Consider the following 18,825-nt stretch of genomic DNA (forward strand, 5'->3'; position numbering starts at 1 on the left):
GGCTTTCCTCCCGAGGAGCAAGTGTCTTAATTTCTTGGCTACAGTCCCCATCTGCAGTGATCTTGGAGCCCAGGAAAATAAAATCTGTCACTACCTCCATTTCTTCCCCATCTGTTTGCCAGGAATTGAGAGGGCTGGATGCCATGATCTTGGTTTTTTTAATGTTAAGTTTCAACCCAGGTTTTGCACTCTCCTTCTTCACCCGCAACAAGAGGCTCTTTAGTTCCTTTTCACTTTCATCTCTTTAAGAACTTGCCACAGTTTGTTATGATCCACACAATCAAAGGCTTTAGCATAGTCAATGAAGCAGAAGTAGATGTTTTTCTAGAACTCTCTAGCTTTCTCCATGATCCAGCGTATGTTGGCAATTTGATCTCTAGTTCCTCTGCCTCTTCGAAATCCTGCCTGTAGTTCTCGATCCACATACTGCTGGAGTCTAGCTTGTAGGATTTTAAGCATAACTTTACTAGCATGAGAAATGAGTGCAATGGTGTGATAGTTTGAACACTCTTTGGCACTGCCTTTCTTTGGAATTGGAATGCAAACTGATCTTTTCCAATCCTGTGGCCATCGTTGAGTTTTCCAAATTTGCTGGCAAATTGAGTGTAGCACTTTTACTGCATCATCTTTTAAGATTTTGAATAGCTCAGCTGGAATACTGTCACCTCCACTAGCTTTGTTGTTGCTCAGCTTTTCTAAGGCCCACTTCACTTCACATTCTAGGATGTCTGGCTCGAGGTCAGTGACCACCTCACTGTGATTATCAGGGACGTTAAGCTCATTCTTGTATAGTTCTTCTGTGTAATTTTGCCACCTCTTCTTAATCTCTTCTGCCTCTGTTAGGTCCCTGCCATTTTGGTCCTTTATCATGCCCGTTTTTGCATTAAACGTTCCCTTCATCTCTCCAATTTTCTTGAAAAGATCTCTGGTCCTCCCTATTCTATTGTTTTCTTCTATTTCTTTGCACTGTTCATTTAAGAAGGCATTCTTATCTCTTCTAGCTATTCTCTGGAATTCTGCATTCAATTGGGCATATCTATGTTTTTCTCCCTTGCCTTTCGCTTCCCTCCTTTCCTCAGCTATTTGCAAAGCTTCCTCAGACAGCCATTTTGCTTTCTTGCATTTCTTTTTCTTTGGGATGGTTTTGGTTGCTACCTGTTGTACAATGTTGCGAACCTGTGTCCATAGTTCTTCAGGCACTCTGTCTATCAGATCTAATTCCTTAAATCTATTTGTCACCTCTACTGTATATTCAACAGGGATATGATTTAATTCATACCTGAGTGGCCTAGTGCTTTTCCCTACTTTCTTCAGTTTAAGCCTAAACTTTGCAATGAGAAGCTCATGGTCTGAGCCACAGTCAGCTCCTAGTCTTGTTTTTACTGACTGTATAGAGCAGGGGTGTCAAACTCAATTTCATTGAGGGCTGCATCAGCATTGCGGTTGCCCTCAGGGGGCCGGATGGGTATGGCCTGGGTGGGCGTGGCCTACTGGGTGGGCGTGGCTAGAGCGTATAGCCTACTGGGTGGGCGTGGCCAGCTCTACATCGTTTGCATCAAGGGTGCCTATGGGGGCCTGGGCAGGAGTGGGACAGATCTGAGGGTCTTTGGCAGAAGGAGGGTCTCTGGGCCAGGGCCAAGGCAGTGGGGGCCGTTCCCTCACTGTTTCCAGGATGGCTTCGCGGGCCACATGAAACCACTTCACAGGCTGAATCCGGCCCCCGGGCCTTGTGTTTGACATGTATGGTATAGAGCTTCTCCATCTTTGGCTGCAGAGCATATAGTCAATCTGATTTCTGTGTTGACTGTCTGGTGATGTCCATGTGTAGAGCCATCTCTTGGGTTGTTGGAAAAGAGTGTTTGCTATGACCATCGTATTCTCTTGACAAAATTCTATTAGCCTGTGCCCTACGTCATTTTGTACCGCGAGGCCAAACTTGCCTGTTATTCCGGTTATCTTTTGGCTTCCTACTTTAGCATTCCAATCCCCCATGATAAGGACATCATTTTTTGGTGTTAGTTCTATAAGGTGCTGTAGGGCTTCATAGAACCCGTCAATTTCATCCTCTTCAGCATTGGTGGTTGGGGCATAGACTTGGACTACTGTGATGTTGAATGGTTTGCCTTGGATTCGAACTGAGATCATTCTGTCATTTTGAGGATTGTATCCCAGTATTGCTTTTCCTACTCTTTTATTGACTATGAAGGCTACTCCATTTCTTCTGAGGGATTCTTGCACGCAGTAGTATACCTGATGGTCATCTGAATTAAATTCACCCATTCCTGTCCATTTTAGTTCGCTGATACCTAAGATGTCGATGTTTAGTCTTGTTATCTCGTTTGACCACATCCAGCTTTCCTTGATTCATGGATCTTACATTCCAGGTTCCTATGGAGAAAATATCTTTACAGCATCGGACTTTCCTTTCACCACCAGACGCATCCACAGCTGAGCGTCCTTTCGGCTTTGGCCCAGTTGCTTCATTCTTTCTGGTGCTACTAGTACTAGCCCTCTGCTTTTTCCCAGTAGCATATTGGACGCCTTCCAACCTGAGGGGCTCATCTTCCAGCGTCATATCGTATTGCCTTTTGGTACTGTCCATAGGGTTTTCATGGCAAAGATACTGGAGTGGGTTGCCATTTCCTTCTCCAGTGGATCACGTTTTGTCAGAACTCTCAGCTATGACCTGTCCGTCTTGGGTGGCCCTGCACAGCATAGCTCATAGCTTCATTGAATTACGCAAGCCCCTTCGCCATGACAAGGCAGTAATCCATCCATGAAGGGGTGTGTGTGTATGTGTGTGTGTGTGTGTGTGTGTGTGTGTGTATATATATATATATATATATATATATATATATATATATATATATATATATATATATATATATATATATATATATATATATATATATATATATATATATATATATATATATATATACTCTTCCTAATGACTACATGGAGTTCGCAACAGGCAAATATTCATTGCGCCCAGAGAGAAATATCTATTGCTACTCAGGATCGAACTCACAGCCTCCTTATTGTGAGGCGAGAGCTCTACCTCTATGCCACCACGCCCTCAAAAATAAATAAAACGCTTAAATATCATTTTACTCACCTTTGTTGTAATTACAGCATTCCCTGTAACTTCCATTCTATTCAGGAATAGTGAATTTTCCATGTTTTATTTTGATCGTATTTTATTGTTTTAACTATTCTGTTTTTAAAAACTTTTTAATGGTTTTAATTAACACTGTAATCCACCCAAACCACTTAAGTTACTAGCAAAATTAACAGCACTTAAGACTTATATATCGCTTCACAGTGCTTTACAGCCCTCTCTAAGCAGTTTACAGAGTCAGCATATTGCCCCCAACAATCTGGGTCCTCATTTTACTGACTTTGGAAGGATGGAAGGCTGAGTCAACCTTGAGCTGGTGAGACTTGAACTGCCAAATTGCTGGCAACCAGTAGTAGCAGTCTATAGTACTGCATTCTAACCACTGTGCCACCACGGCTCTTAACTAGAAGTAAAATTAATCAGTTGCTTATTGGTTTTCATAACCAAGTAGTTTTTATTTACAGTAATACATTGCCTCTTAATGTATTAAGGATTGCTTTTGTGAGAGCCAGCTTGATGTGGTGTTTAAGGCATCAGGCTAGTGACTGGGAGACTGTGAGTTTTAGTCCTGCCTTAGGCACAAAGCCAACTGAGTGAACTTGGGATCTCTCTCAAACCACTTCAGAAATCTTGCCAAGAAAACTGCAGGGACTTGTCCAAGCAGCCACCAGAAGTCAGCACTGTCTTAAAGGCATTTGTGCACATGCACACATATGCAAACATAGCTTTTGTCTGTTACGTCCTAGCATGAACTTTGCTCTTTGAACATGCTGATGAGTATATAACAAATGTCTAGACTCTAGGCAAACTTACATAAGGGTCTGTCTAAGATGTGGCTTATCTTCCAACATCTCCATTCCATGAGATATTTCAAAATACGGTCAAATCTGATATATAATGGCTCATACCACTTTATTATGCACTCATGTGAAACTACACAATGAACACATGGAAATACCCAAACTACTGAAACTAATAACCTTTTACGCAATAATGGATTATCAGTTTAATGCTAATATACTAAGACAGTAGAGAGGAAGAGTTAAAGTGAAACAGCAAATATTGTGGGAAATGAATTTAAGAAGCGAGTAGATACACTGAATCAATGGTATAAGCCAGGGGTAGGCAACCTCGGCTCTTTTATGACTCATGGACTTCAACTCCCAGAATTCCTGAGCCAGCTATGCTGGCTATGCTGGCTCAGGAATTCTGGGAGTTGAAGTCCATGAGTCATAAAAGAGCCGAGGTTGCCTACCCCAGGTATAAGCAATCCATTGATCAGGTAGAGCAATCTACCTGAGTTTGTGGCTCAGCAGAAGCCTCCAAGAAGTTCCAGCACATTGGTGGAAAACATCTTCAGTTGATTATCCTCACCATGTGATGTACAATTTACCTGAATAAGCAGTTTCACGTGATACCTAAAGGGAAATCTATTTTGCACGCTATTCTAAGCCTTTACTTAAATCAATTGGAATAAGTGACATTTTTTTAATAATGAAGATCTCTCACCACTTATTAAGGGATAAGATTGTGCACAGATTTCCTTTTTTTTTTAGCTTGCCAAGCTTTTTAGCTGTATAATTCAAATTCTCCAACTGAATTTTCTCCAGAGCTTTGTTATATGTGATAAAGGCCATGACCTCTTGAGCATGTTAGAAAAACTCACAGCCTGTGATTACATTTATTAATTTTTTGGCCTTCTTCTGTTAACACACTTTGTTTGTTTGAGATTAGGCAGCCCAACCTGTATGAAATACTATTTGGTAATAATCAAATAAAGGACTGGTTTTGTTTAACTTTTGGAATAACAGTTTTAATCTGATGTCACCAAACCACAGATGTATAAAATTGCATTTACAGTACTTACTGTTATCTTCTAATGTTAAAATATACTTCTTAGCGTCCATGAGTACTTATTTCTAATACAAAGGATTTCTTTTCTCAAAGTAGTGCCCAATGTAACAAGCACCAAAACAGGATTAAAGATAACAAAGTGTAAAGTATATTCTGAAGCCAAAAATTTAACTACTTGAATCTGAAGTAAATTCTCCAAAATATGTACTACTACTATGGTAAAAGGCCTTTCTAGTATATGGCCTTATAGATCCCATGACTATGAAAGCCAACTGAAATACAGGTTGTCTTCACTTTATGGCCCCAATTGAGCCCAAAATTTATGTTGTTAAATGAGAAATTTGTTTTGAGTTTTTCTCCACTTTATGACTTTTTTGGCCAGATTTGTTAAGTAAATCATTGCAATTGTTAAATTAGTAACACAGTTGTTACGTGAATCTGCTTTCCCCATTGACATTGCTTGTCAGATCACAAAAAGGGATCATATGACTCTGGGACACTGCACCCATCATAAATGTGAATCAGTTGTCAAGCATCTGAATGTAAATCACATGACCATGGAGATGCTACAAGGGTAATGAGTGTGAAAAATGGTCATAAATCACTTTTTTCAGTGCCATTGTAACTTTGAACAGTCACTAAAGTGTTGTAAGTCAAGGACTACTTGTAGATCAAAATTTAAAGGAAAAGTGAAGAACAGATTTTTATCTCCATTGCCACAGCACACCACTGAGATTTTAATGAGCTTTCTGCTCTAAGTTCAGGAATTTAGGCACAGGAATGCAATTTTAGTTACAGGAAGTGTGTGTTTTAATGTGCTGCATAAAGTTGAGTTTCTTGTTTTCATTCTATACCCCTACTAGAATTCTTGGCCAGAAAGTTTGATTGATTCTTATAGGTATATGCCACAGGGCCTGAAAAACAGCTGACTTTCAGATTCTAATAATCTAAATATAGGATGGAGATACTTGAGAACTTAAGATATCTACCATCCTTAGGCAACAAGCCTGCAGTGATGCTCTGCATATTGCTTCAACAGAGGAAAAAATAGATGGAAACTGAACAGGTGGAGAACAATAAATCTTTCTTCAACTTGCTGTTTCATTTTCCTCACCAAAGCAGATGATCAATTCTGTACAAAGTATTGTGTATGTTTATTGTATTCCAAATGTGGTCTGTGCTACAGAAGTAGCTATGAACAACTCATACTGATAAGGAACCATGCAAAAATAAATAAATACATATTTCTATCAATTGATTTATCTACTGATATATCTAGTATCCCTACAGACTGACAATGTGAAACAATTTGTAACATTCAGTTTATTGTGGAAAATTCAGACAGAGAAAAAAATAATTTGTATATTATATTAAATGTAGGAGGAAATCCAGCAGAACAACAACAAAATGAAAGTACAAGTATACATCAGTATGATCAACACAGGTTTTTACCAAATGCATGAATAGAATATATTTAGCAATAAGGATGGTTAAAAAGCACACAGTAAACACTGTTAATTTTCATATTTTGAGAATTTTCAATGCAACTAATCACATACATTTTTGACAAATCTCTATATTTCAATAATCTCTTTTGTGTTTGTACATTTCTTTATAAATACATTTTCTCTGGTTTTTTATGCGACAATTGAACAGAGTGATTTTCATTAAGAAAAATAGGAGAAACTCAAAACATGGACAGCTTTAGATCATGACTCATTCTTGGCACTGTATCAAAACCTGAACAGATTGAAGTACTATCACTTTCAGAAGGAAGGTAGGTAGGAAAACAGGAAGGTTTTCAAAATCTTCCTAGAGAATAAAATCCTTCTTAAGCTGTGACACTTAAAAAGGTTATTGTACAGTGGCTAGCAGTATTTATTTATTTATTTATTTATTTTTGGGACTTATATCAAAGGCATCAACAATTGTAATAAACTATCCACATTATAAATTTGGAAGTTACACACCCTGCTTTACATAGTCAAAGCTGCATTCAAGCTACATAATAAAAACACCTGTAATACCATTGCTTTTAGAATTTTAGTTCTGTATAGAACATCTGCTGCACATAAAGTGCTTAATTAGCCATTACACTGTGCTTATCTTCTCTCTCTCTCTCTGTCCCTTAGAACACATCCCCCTCTGCTCTGCTTATAACTAAGTCTTTACTGAGATGTAGAGGTAAATCTCAAGGTTCACAGACCTAATCAAGTTACTTTTAACATTTATAAGCCTTATTTTTCATGAGAATAATCTATTCCAAAGTGGCTGCTTAAGTAAATCTTTCAGTCTTTATGACTGGATATGTGTATTTGCTTGAAGCCCTGCATTGGCTGCCTTTGTGAAAATAGGTATGTGAACTCCAAGTATGCTTGGATATAAAAATATACAAACGTGATTTTATATATGTGTCTGTTCACACTTCTAAAATAAAAATCTATTTATAAACGATTGTGAATTCCCTTTGGCACAGCAACTAGGTTGCCTTGTGTTTCCAACTGAATATGTAAGCTGTAGGAATGTGCAAAACGTTCCACACAAAAATTGCTCTGGACATGGAACAGCTGGTTTCATGTCCATGCCCGTGTGTTCCCAGGATTGTTTCTTCTAGATGGGGATAAAGGCATCACTCCCTGATAAGAGGGCAGAGAAAGAATTGGCAAGATTTGGGGGGAAAAACAATGGGGTATGTTGTGCTGGAATCTATTCATCCTGTAAAATACACTTCAGGATTCCCCCTGCATCATATACCTAAAAAGGAGGTGGGGTTTCAATCACACATTTTTATATCCCCTCCCATCCCTTGTCCTTTAGACTTTCTCTGACTCCTACAACTAACACAATTTGTTCTTTTTGCTAAACTGCAGTCAATTGAAGATACAATGGCTTGTTTTTGGTTTGAAACAAAATGGTTTGTTTTTGTCACAATATCTGTAAGATTCAACATTCAAACAAATATGTGTTGGGAGATCTTGTCCAATTAACTTGTTTTTGGTTTGAAACAAAATGGTTTGTTTTTTGTCACAATATCTGTAAGATTCAACATTCAAACAAATATGTGTTGGGAGATCTTGTCCAATTAACTTGACTGTGGTTCAGCTGCAGCTTTTACATTTATATGACGAAGTAGGTTGATGTGCAGTATCACTTAGATTATATGTTTTACTCTTCTTCAACACATTTATATACAGTACAATTATTGATTACACTCTAGCATCATAACAATTTTTACAAAGATGTAACATGAGCCAATAGCCCTCTTCAAATTTGTCAGTTTGAAATTTATGGTACAAAATCCATGAACCCAAAAGGTTTAAGGGAACCAGCAGGCTAAATCCAATGGCATTTGCTAAAAGTTGAAATTTAGGAAAGAGGAGATTCCTATATGGTGTATTCAAACTTCCAAAATATACTAGTGGTACCTTGGTCCTTATCAGTAATCTATTCCAGAAGATGTGCCAAATACTAAAACCAACGGGGTAAGTCATGAGAAAACCACATGACTTCTCACTTGACCCATTATTTCAGATGGAAGAAATAGTCATGAAGTAGCCAACAGCAGCACGTTCTTCCTTGCATGTCAACTACTGGGAGAAAGATGTGCACCAGGACAAGATTTCTGATTTAAAACCGTTGAATACCAAATTTGATGAGTTTTGAAGCAGTCGAGTGCCAAGGTATAACTGTATATACTAGATAAAATTAAAGTTAAAGCAGGGAGAAGGAAGTGATGCTACCCTTTGAAATGGCGTATCAGCACACATTTTAATAAAAAGTTCGTCTTAAAAGTTTTGGAAAAAAAATCAATTTTACCCCCCCTCTCGCTTTTTCCATACAATCTTCCCAATAAATTAATACTAGAGCTTAATGACGCAGTCCTTCAATTCAAACCACTGGAAGAACTACAGTATTAATCTATTGCAAAACCAACCCCCATCCTATCCAATGTCATTTCTGTCTTACATTTGGCAATGAAATTGCACTAGCCACCTGGGACACAAGGAAATCAGACTTTACAATTCTTAATTTCTCACTTCCTTTAATGCTAAAGCAGGATGATTTTTAGTTCATCCACATGTAATGAGGATCACTGATTTTATAAAATGTGTCAGCTCATGCCGGGGCGGAGGGAAGAGGGATTGTTGGTTCATTAGTTCAATCCTCCTGCATAACTCATGTTGGCGAAGCATCTGGTAGGCTGGTAACAGCTCAATGTGCCAGTTGACAGAGTGTTGATTGGACAACCAAGCCTCTTTTAATAAGCGGCTGTCCTTAGTTGTATCATGAGCAATGACTCTGGCCTCTGTAAAATTGAACGTATGGTTGTGCTCAATAGTGTGAGCCGACACATTAGCGTAGCAGGAGATGAGCAGGAGGTGGACCGGACCCACACGGACAGCGATGCCAGCACAATGGAGGAGCGACCAGACAAGACAGCAGCATCGCATGCAAAAGAGTCATTCGGGCAATGTGGCAAGACGAACACTCCCGGCGGGCAGGGTGAGTGGAGAGAGGCAGTGCGCCAAAACTCAAACAGACATCAGCCAGCCTGACAGAAATAGGATTGATGCAATTGATTGTGGGAGGGCGGGGGCCAAACAGACCCGTAACACGCTCATTAGCTAAACTGTTGGCTTCACAGGGACTATAACAGCGTGCTTCCCAATCCTGGCTTACACTCTGACAATGTCAGCAGGAACTGACGAAAGTTCAGTTTTAATAAAAAATTGTACTTTTGGTGATCCGTGTTTCCAGTTTTGTTATGAATAACTTTAGGACAATTTTATTATTAATCCCAGGAATTCAACAATAACCAGACCTTGTTTTGAAATACGACCTACTCACTAATATTTTGCTGTGAATTATATTGATGTCAACTGTGCCTGGAAAGCACGTCAAACTTTGACCTTTCTTAAAGTTACTTGATATGTGTGTCTACACAGCAGAAGTGCCACAAGCAAAAGAATTCAGCGCATTGCTAATCAGCATTTCTTAAGCTATACGACAAGACCATTACAAGTTCTTGGTAAAGTGAATGATGCAAAAACAGAAGGATGACAAAACTCTTAAACCAAATGTGATTAAAAATATATATATAAGGCCTTGGAAACATTATGAAGATGTTACATGGACAACACCTGTAAAACAAGCTGCGAAAAAGTTAGAAAAATGCTAACAAGTATAGGAGAAAATCATTCCAGATAATCTTCAAAGAAGCAGGAAAAAAGGATTTAAACTTAATCTGTTATTTTCCCTGAAAAATTGTCTGAAAATAAATAATACAACAAAGTTTCTCCAAACTGAAAAAGATGCTTTGTCTTCCAAAGTGATGCAAAAAACAGAATTAGAATATCCTTTAGTCACAAGATCAGGGTTTTCAAAACTTCACAGATGTCATGATTTTCTGAACCACCCCTTTGACATTTTGTACATCTTCTTCATGCTGTAGATCAATGACTTTTTCATCCCTTTAAATTAAAAAATATTATGTAAATAATGGATGGAAAATTTAAATGGGTTAGGATTCAATCCCCTACATTCATAAATTTAGCTATGTCAACCTACCGGTTGCTGAGATGCTACACAGGGCACTGAAGCATAAATTCATTAGAAAATTTATTGTGATAATTGATTACAGCAGTTACACAGAGGTATCAAACACTTTTTCACATTCAAAATTGCTTAGACTCTTTTACTATTCAAATGCAAAATAACAGATTTTTATTTTAAGATACAGTATTATTATCAGGAAGTTGCTTTCCTGGTTTAATTGCTGTTACAAATTATTATAAATTAATATAAATGATTATATTTGGACTTTCCATTGCTTATATTACTAGCATTAATGCATATTAAGTAACTTTATGTGACACTAAAAAAAAACCGCTCTCCTTTTCCATGATCACCCTTGATTCTTGTTCTCTGTTAATATCAATTTATACATTAGAAAGCCAAAGAATAACTTTAATCAATTACCCAGGAGTTTTTGTATTATGGTGTTCTGTATTACCTGGTAAATCACTACAATTTCATGATTAACTCTTTAGCCTATTTGACAAGTCATTGGCCCATTAATCTGTTAAACTACTTCTTAATACATTTCTGAAAAGGTTAGTTTCTCAGTCTTACCCTGCTGTCTCTCGTGAGTCCAGACTCCAGAGAAGGAGAAGGCAAATCTTCAAGATTTTAGTCAGCTTTTTTGTGTTACTGTGTAATTATATAGCATATGTACAGAATTGCCAAAATAGTTCCTTCTTAGTTTTGCATTTTGTCACTTCCTAACTTATTGTTATTTTCATTCTATGTAAATGAAACCATATCCCCATCCTTTGAGGATACATCTAACTCTAATATAGCAGTCTGATTCTATTTTTCACTTCCATATAAACTTACAAAGCAGCTGCTGTTTCATTTATTATGTGCCATTAATGCTTTATGCATGTAGTACAGAATATTTTGTTCACTTAAAATGAAGCAAAGCAATATTTATTAAAATGAACATAAGCATAGGCCCTAAGCACTATGGAAAGATCATATTCGTATCCCACGAGGGATATCCCTATGGACAGGAATAAATTTTGACCTGTAAATACAACATGACTTATTTGTATTTCTATTCACTTTTGTCCACTCCCTCCATTTTAACTTGACTAACTAATGTTGTAAGCACCATCTGGGGTCTACAATACATTTCAGTCTTTGACCACCTTGGGAGCTCTTTACTAAGACAACAACAGCAACTAAAATTCTGTCTTTTCCATTAGAAGCTTCACTCTTTCTTCCTCTGCCCACCTTAATTTTTACTACTGCAGGTGCCTTAATTTTGATAGTTTCCCCACAGTTCTATTTCTAATTAAATGCATACCAAAGTACAAGTAATGTCCAGCACTTCTGGTAAAATTCCAATATTAGGAACTGCAGTATTTTTATTATTAAACTTATATGCCATTATCTCGCCAGAGGTGACTTATAATCATTCAATTAAAATGAAGTCTAAAACATTAAAAAATAGAGATCTTAAATTTAAATTTTAAAGTTTGGTTAAAATAAAACTGACTGAGAGGGATGAAGCGGGAAGGTGGGGTGTTACCTAATTCATTAGTCACTTCCAAAATGCCACATTATATTGGGGCCCAGGTTAGTTGGCACAGCCATGATCTCAAGCTTTTTTGGAAGATCGAATGAGTGGATGTATTCTTATGTTGGCGCTATGACAGAAAAGGCTCTTCTGGACCCCGCCAGTCGAAATTCCTTGGCACACGATGTACCCAGCATGCCCTTCAGCCAGCATGGGTGAGGTGGGCTAGTCCCATTGGGGTGAAATGATTCCTCAGACAACCTGAACTCATGCAGCGAACAGCTTTAAAGGTGATAACCAACATTTTGAATTAGATCCAGAAGCAAACTGACAGCCAGTTCACAGAACAATGGTGTAACATGGGCCACCCTAGTAGGCCCAAGAACTGCATGCGCAACTAGGTTCTGCACCAGCTGAAGCTGCCAGATACTGTTCAAGGATAGCTCCAGGTATAGTACATTGCAGTTCAAGTGTGAGATGACCAGGGCTTGAGTGACTGAGCATAGGATTCCCGATTCAGAAAAGGGCACAACTGGTGCACAAGACAAAGTTCCACAAAGGCTTTCCTAGCCATGACTGCCACCTGCTCAGCAAGCAGAATCCCTAGATCGTGTAGCAGGTCTGTCTGGGATACTACGATCCTATCCAGCACTAAAAATGATCAAGTCCTAGAACTAGAAGCTCCACCCATCCAAAGCCACTTGGTCTATATAATTGTCTACATAACCCTCAGATAGGGAACGTGCCCTTTTAGATGTTGCTCTTATAAATGATCACTCCCAATATTGGCTAGTACAAATGGAGAGAGAACCTTGAAGTTTTAGTTCAGCAAAATGGAAGTTATGGAGTAATTGATTCTACGCATAAAAACTCACATGGACATCTCTCCCTCTCTCTCACCACACACACATGCCTACAAAATAAAGGTTAACTTCTATATACAAATAGCAAATGTCTGGGCAAATAAGGGAAAATAAAGATTATTTCAGAACAAAAAATACAATTGAGAAATAGAACAAAAAGAAAGCAACCTTTTCTTAGAAGGAGAACTGCATGTGTTCAGGGGGCAATGTTGAAAAAAGGCAAAATGGAATAGAATACTATGAAAGAAGACATAACTGGCTGATTTACAGTCTAAGCAAGAGCACTCTGAAGTACAATATTTCATTACAGACCCTGTTGTAGTGTTTAGTTCCAAGCTAGTGAATTTTCCTCACTATGGCTATCACTATGTATGTTGTACTGCTAAAAATGGATTTAGAATGTGACTTATAGCCAAGCAACCATAACATGTACTAAGCTGCAGGCAAGATCATTGTTATTGTCCTTATGTGACAAAGGAGAAAGAGTCTAGAATCTCACTAGCCTAATTGGGCTTTGTTGTTGTTGTTGTTGTTAGTTGCGAAGTCGTGTCCGACCCATCGCGACCCTATGGACAATGTTCCTCCAGGCCTTCCTGTCCTCTACCATCTTCTGGAGTCCATCTAAGCTCACGCCTACTGCTTCAGTGACTCCATCCAACCACCTCATTCTCTGTCGTCCCCTTCTTCTATTGCCCTCAATCTTTCCCAGCATTAGGCTCTTCTCCAGTGAGTCCTTCCTTCTCATTAGGTGGCCAAAGTATTTGAGTTTTAGCTTCAGGATCTGGCCTTCTAAAGAGCAGTCAGGGTTGATCTCCTCTAGGACTGACCGGTTTGATCGCCTTGCAGTCCAAGGGACTCGCAGGAGTCTTCTCCAGCACCATAGCTCAAAGGCTTCAATTCTTTGGCGCTCAGCCTTTCTTATGGTCCAGCTTTCACTGCCATACATTGCAACTGGGAAGACCATAGCCTTGACTATACGCACTTTTGTTGACAGGGTGATGTCTCTGCTTTTTAGTGTGCTGTCTAGATTGGGCTTAAGGTTCCTGAATTCTGACTGCATTCTAAAAAAGTTGGTAGAGTATCTTCCTGTGTACGTTTTCTCAAAAATTATCTGTCCAAGGACAGAGTGTCCAAGATTCCCCTCATCCAGGTGGGGCATACATAACAGGTTTAGATGTTGAAAGAATGCCTAGATTCTAGCCTGCCTGCTGTTGGATACCAATGTTGTTTTAGGAGCTAACCGTGCCTGTTCAACCAGTATATTTCTAAGTAAATATTATAAACTATTCAGGAATCCCCTCAAGGAAACCGAGCCCATCAGAGGCACCTTTTAGAAGTTTCCGATAAAAAATAAACCCTCTTCTCGGTTAATGAAGTGCAGCAGGGCTGCAGGTAGCTTTTTCCCTGATGTTGATGCAGCTACTGTTTTGCATTTGGTCAACGCAAAAATATATCTTATGGAAGGTTTCCGCTTCAGGTAGAAGTGAAGGCCATCTGGTATTGCCTCATATAGACACATCCTTTGCTTTATGCATGAATAGTCTATCGTGGGGTTTGGCCACCAGACAAGCTTTTAATACCTGAAGAATATAAGAAATTATTTTGTAACTTCTAATGCTCAGAGTAATATACAAAACAACATCTTTTATCCAATACTTTATATGACACACTATGTAATTTAAATCGTATTATGCTGAAATTTGTTGTGACGGTTCAGTTAGTTCGATTCTTTTCCTTCAAATCCTTTGACCTCTTCATCTGAATTGTTATTTAGGGAAGAGGACATCCATCCTCAGAACTCATAAAGTGGAGAACTCCCATCTTTCAGAAGAGAAGGATATTAGATATGTGACACCCTCAATACCTTTGGGTGGACACCTCTGAAGTAATTTTGCAGAATCTCTTTCATAAAATGGGAGAGGTCACAAACTAGATGTACAAGAATGACACTAAGCAAATGAAAGGGAATAAATAAAATAAAGAATCTAGACAAGGTTGTTTCTGATGTTATCCTGAACATAGCACCAGTATTGGAGAGGAAATGCATATATATTTATATACATACATACATACAGAGAATGAAGCATTTTCTCTTCAGTACTGGTGCTATATTCGGGATAACATCAGAAACAACCTTGTCTTGATTTTTTATCTAGACAAATATAGTTATATATAGTTATATTTATATATGTATAGATGTACACTTTTGTGTATATGTGTATGTGTGCATGTACAAATGCATATCTGTCCATTTCTCCTCCTAACCCCTTGCTCCCACACTCATACTCAAGATCCATAGGAATGTATGCTTTTCACAAAAAGCTATACCTGACACAAGATCATTGCTGCAAATATGAGAAAGCTTATTTTATTTCACATAAGGTTGCCAAATGTATTCTTTTTTGTGAAACATCTAAATTGCAAGCATTTCAGAGCCTTATATGCCATAAGAGCAAGAAGAAAAATAAATCAATGGATGATGCCATTTCTAATAGAAACCAGACCCAAAGTCTTGCCACAGATTTTAGAAAACATACAGGCTTTTTTTTTTTTGAAGAGCTAAATAGGGCCTCTAAAAGTAAACAAAAAAATAGGGATCAAGCTAGTTTAAAGCCACATGGGCTGTGCAAGATGAAAGGCAATCCTGTTAAATGGTTGAAGGCCTTTGTATTTTTTACCATTGTTTGTAAGCAGAACCTGCCAGCTACATAATAAACCCGAGATCAGGGGTGTCAAACTGCCGGCCCGTGGGCCGGATGCATCATAGCGAAACCACGCCTAGCCCATTGCTGGCAATGGCAAAAAAGTCACGATACGTCGCGACACGTCACATGACGCTGCAAATTTGACACCCCTGCCCTAGATGGTCTGTGTGCATTGGAGAACTTAGCAAGGACCATTTCACCTGTACGTCCACAGGTGATGACTCAGGTTTATAGATCCAGGTATCTGACTGAGAGGTAACTGCTGCATGGCAGCGCAGCAACATTTAACATTTACAACCTAGCAGGATCTACTTACCAACCCCATTCAGAATCCTGCTGAGATTTTGGTAGCTGGTGAGACTAGAGAGATGAAAGGCAAATTACTAACGTAATGTCTGGCCTGAAGATACTGCCTCAAGCCTGCTGCCATTAAAATCTGAATAAAGTCTGTGTGGGAAAGAGGAAAAGGGGTGTAGGAGATGGGTGGATAATGTAACATGAAAAATAATAGTCATACAGGTCTGTGCTAGTTCAAAGCCTCATTAGAAGAATTACAGCTGTAACAAGAGAAGGATGGCTAAGTGGTTAAACCTGTATCTCTGTTCACAGCAAAATATATGAAAAACACCCACACAACAGTCAAACTTAATTGGGCTTATATCTTAAAACATCTGCACTGCTACAGTCATTGCATTGATGCAGAGAGGCCATTCAACTTATCAGTAAATCAGAATGAGTTAACTATCCAGATTCAGGTTATACAGGGATTCCTACCAATTAACAAGTTTTGACCACAGGGCTAATGCTCCATTATGCAGGTTCTAGGAACTGGCTGAAGTGGCAGACATGGGAAGAATTATCTCAACTGAAATCAGTTCATCACAGAAAGCACTGCAGACTATTAGAAACTTGACAAAAAGAGCTTCATAATATTCATAAACCAGGAAGACAAAGCAATAAAAAAGCACAACATTCTCATTTTTATATGCTTCCTTTCTTTGTTGATAAAATTAAGGATGACAGTAAAACGTGAAAAAAACTAGCTTCTATATGGACATCCAGTGAAGAAAGAAAAATATTTTATCCCAACAAAAATTTAATACTGAAAACATTTAAGTCCTCTCAATGCAGGGCTGTAATATTTCTAGAAAAAGCAATGCCATGTCTTGCTTTCCCGGGCATCTCGCGCTCCCAGTTAAGATGTGGACTGACTTAACTCTTAATCTATGGGCATTATATCTCTTGCTTCCTATCAGTTATTGCTAATGACTGGGAAATAGCTCAGGATTTGGATGTTAAATGAAACTGTCCTACCCATTACAGAGGGGACAGGAGAAATGCAAAATTGTGACCCATGTTATTGGCAGCAGACCCCATTCTCCTTATGAGAAGCTCTAACTTCAATCCCATGGAAAACGTTACAGCTGGGAAAGTATTGCAGTTCTGCGATTGAAAGATATTTGCACTGTATATATAAGTTTCAAATTCAGTCTCTGCAAAGAGTTGGAAAGGATTCCGATCTCAGCAGACAACAGTTTTCTATAAGCTTAGATTTTAAGAAAGTTTTGCAAAATATTTTTTTTAAAAAACATTTTGCCCAAATTATACTAGGAACGTGTGTCATACTATCAGCAATATGTGGTTTTACTACCACACACTGTTGAAACATTACTACTTTCACTGCTCTAATAAATATAGCTGCCATCATAAAGTTTAGGCACAGTTTTGCCGTTTTAGGAGTGTTCTATCTAGAGAAGGCTTGAAAAACCCACAGGAACGAGCAACATACAAAAGCAAAAAACAAACTAAAATAACTGCAATTAAAGCTACGAGTTAAGTGTTTAATACTTTGAAGTATTTTTTAGAACTACAATTTATTAGATCACACAGTGCCTAGCTTAATAACTCATTAACTCATATGACCTATCACCTTAACCAATAAATGCAGAATTATTTTTCAGTAGTTTAATAACACACAGCAGCTTTGTTAACAAAGACAAAGAAAGGCCCCAAAACTGAGAGATTAGAATGGGGGCTCTCAATGGCAGGTAATAATTGCTTATAGCTTGCTTGGTACCCAGTCTTATATTTTTTTTGGCCTCCAAAAGAGGCACTAGGTCTTATTTTTAGGGTAGGTCTTAATTTTTTCTTTCCCTGATCAAGTGTTTTGCCCTGCGGTGGCACTCTCCCTACGCCATCCCACTTGTTATGTGGCTGCTTTCTGCTGCTTGTGGCAGGGCAGGATGCTATGTGTGCATCACGCCAGTACCACTACCGGTAAAACAAGGCTTGGCAAGTGGGGAGGGGGGAATCTGCCTCACGCGCCACACTTACTGGTACCATGCTGTAGGCTCCCACACCGCAGCCAGGCTTTCCCACTAGTTCTGTGGCCGCTTTAATGGTAGGTCGCTCATGGCAGGATGGTGCCACTTCTGCAAGGCTTGGTAGGTGGGGGGAGATCTGCCCCACATGCTCCACTTACTGGTACCTTGCCGCAGGAGCAAGGACTTCCATGCCGCCCCCTTCTGTGGCTGCATTTGGCCACTCGCGGCAGGATGGTGCCACTGCCGCAAGACTTGGGAGGTCAGGGGGACCTGCCCCATGTGCCCGCACCCACTTAGGTGTGGAGCCCCTGCAGCCACTATTGCCTCAAGGCCCTGGTCAACCTCTCCGCCGGGAACCTGTCAATCTCAGCCAGGTAGGGCAAGAGAAGTACCTGGATGGCTGGGAGTTCAGTCGAGAGTACTACCGGTACAAGACAACACCATTGTCACCGAGGTAGGCAGGTGCGTGCTGATTTTTAGGGCAGGGGGAGAGGGAAAGGAAGTGGTCTGGCAGCATGACGGCCTCCCAAGAAATGAAGATCAACCGGGCATGGAAGATGTTAGCTTAGGAGCAAAACTCGGATTCAGTCCCTGCACAGCCTGAAATTTCCTGGGTGACTTCGAGGCTGCTTCGCAGGGCAGATCTGGGTGTGTTAAGGAGGCGACAGGCAGGCAGGGCAAATGCAGAATGGGCCTAGCTTCCAAGGAATGGTAGAGGGAGAAGCTGGGTTGCTCTGAAGAAGCTCTGCGGACAAGCAGAGTCCCGATCATTGCGGGGCTTCGTTTCCAAAGACCTTCTGCACATGCTCCAGACAAATCAGGATCTGGGACTGAAAAAGCAGTACTGGGAGAAAAGGGCTGTTCAAAGGAGGAGGTA

At 39.3% G+C, this 18,825-nt stretch overlaps 1 protein-coding gene across 1 annotated transcript in view; it reads right to left on the reverse strand.

Annotated features, from left to right (window-relative positions):
* Positions 1-6,286: 6,286 nt before the first annotated feature.
* The window catches only part of TAMM41 (TAM41 mitochondrial translocator assembly and maintenance homolog), a 32,390-nt gene continuing 19,851 nt past the window's right edge, over positions 6,287-18,825 (reverse strand). Inside the window, exon 8 of the mRNA XM_081316330.1 lies at positions 6,287-10,446. Coding sequence (XP_081172456.1) covers positions 10,373-10,446 — 74 coding nt within the window. The 3' untranslated portion in view covers positions 6,287-10,372. The remainder of the gene's footprint in view (positions 10,447-18,825) is intronic.

This window comes from Vipera berus (assembly GCF_964194415.1).
Source record: "Vipera berus genome assembly, chromosome: 2".
In the NCBI taxonomy this organism is placed as follows: Eukaryota; Metazoa; Chordata; class Lepidosauria; order Squamata; family Viperidae; genus Vipera; species Vipera berus.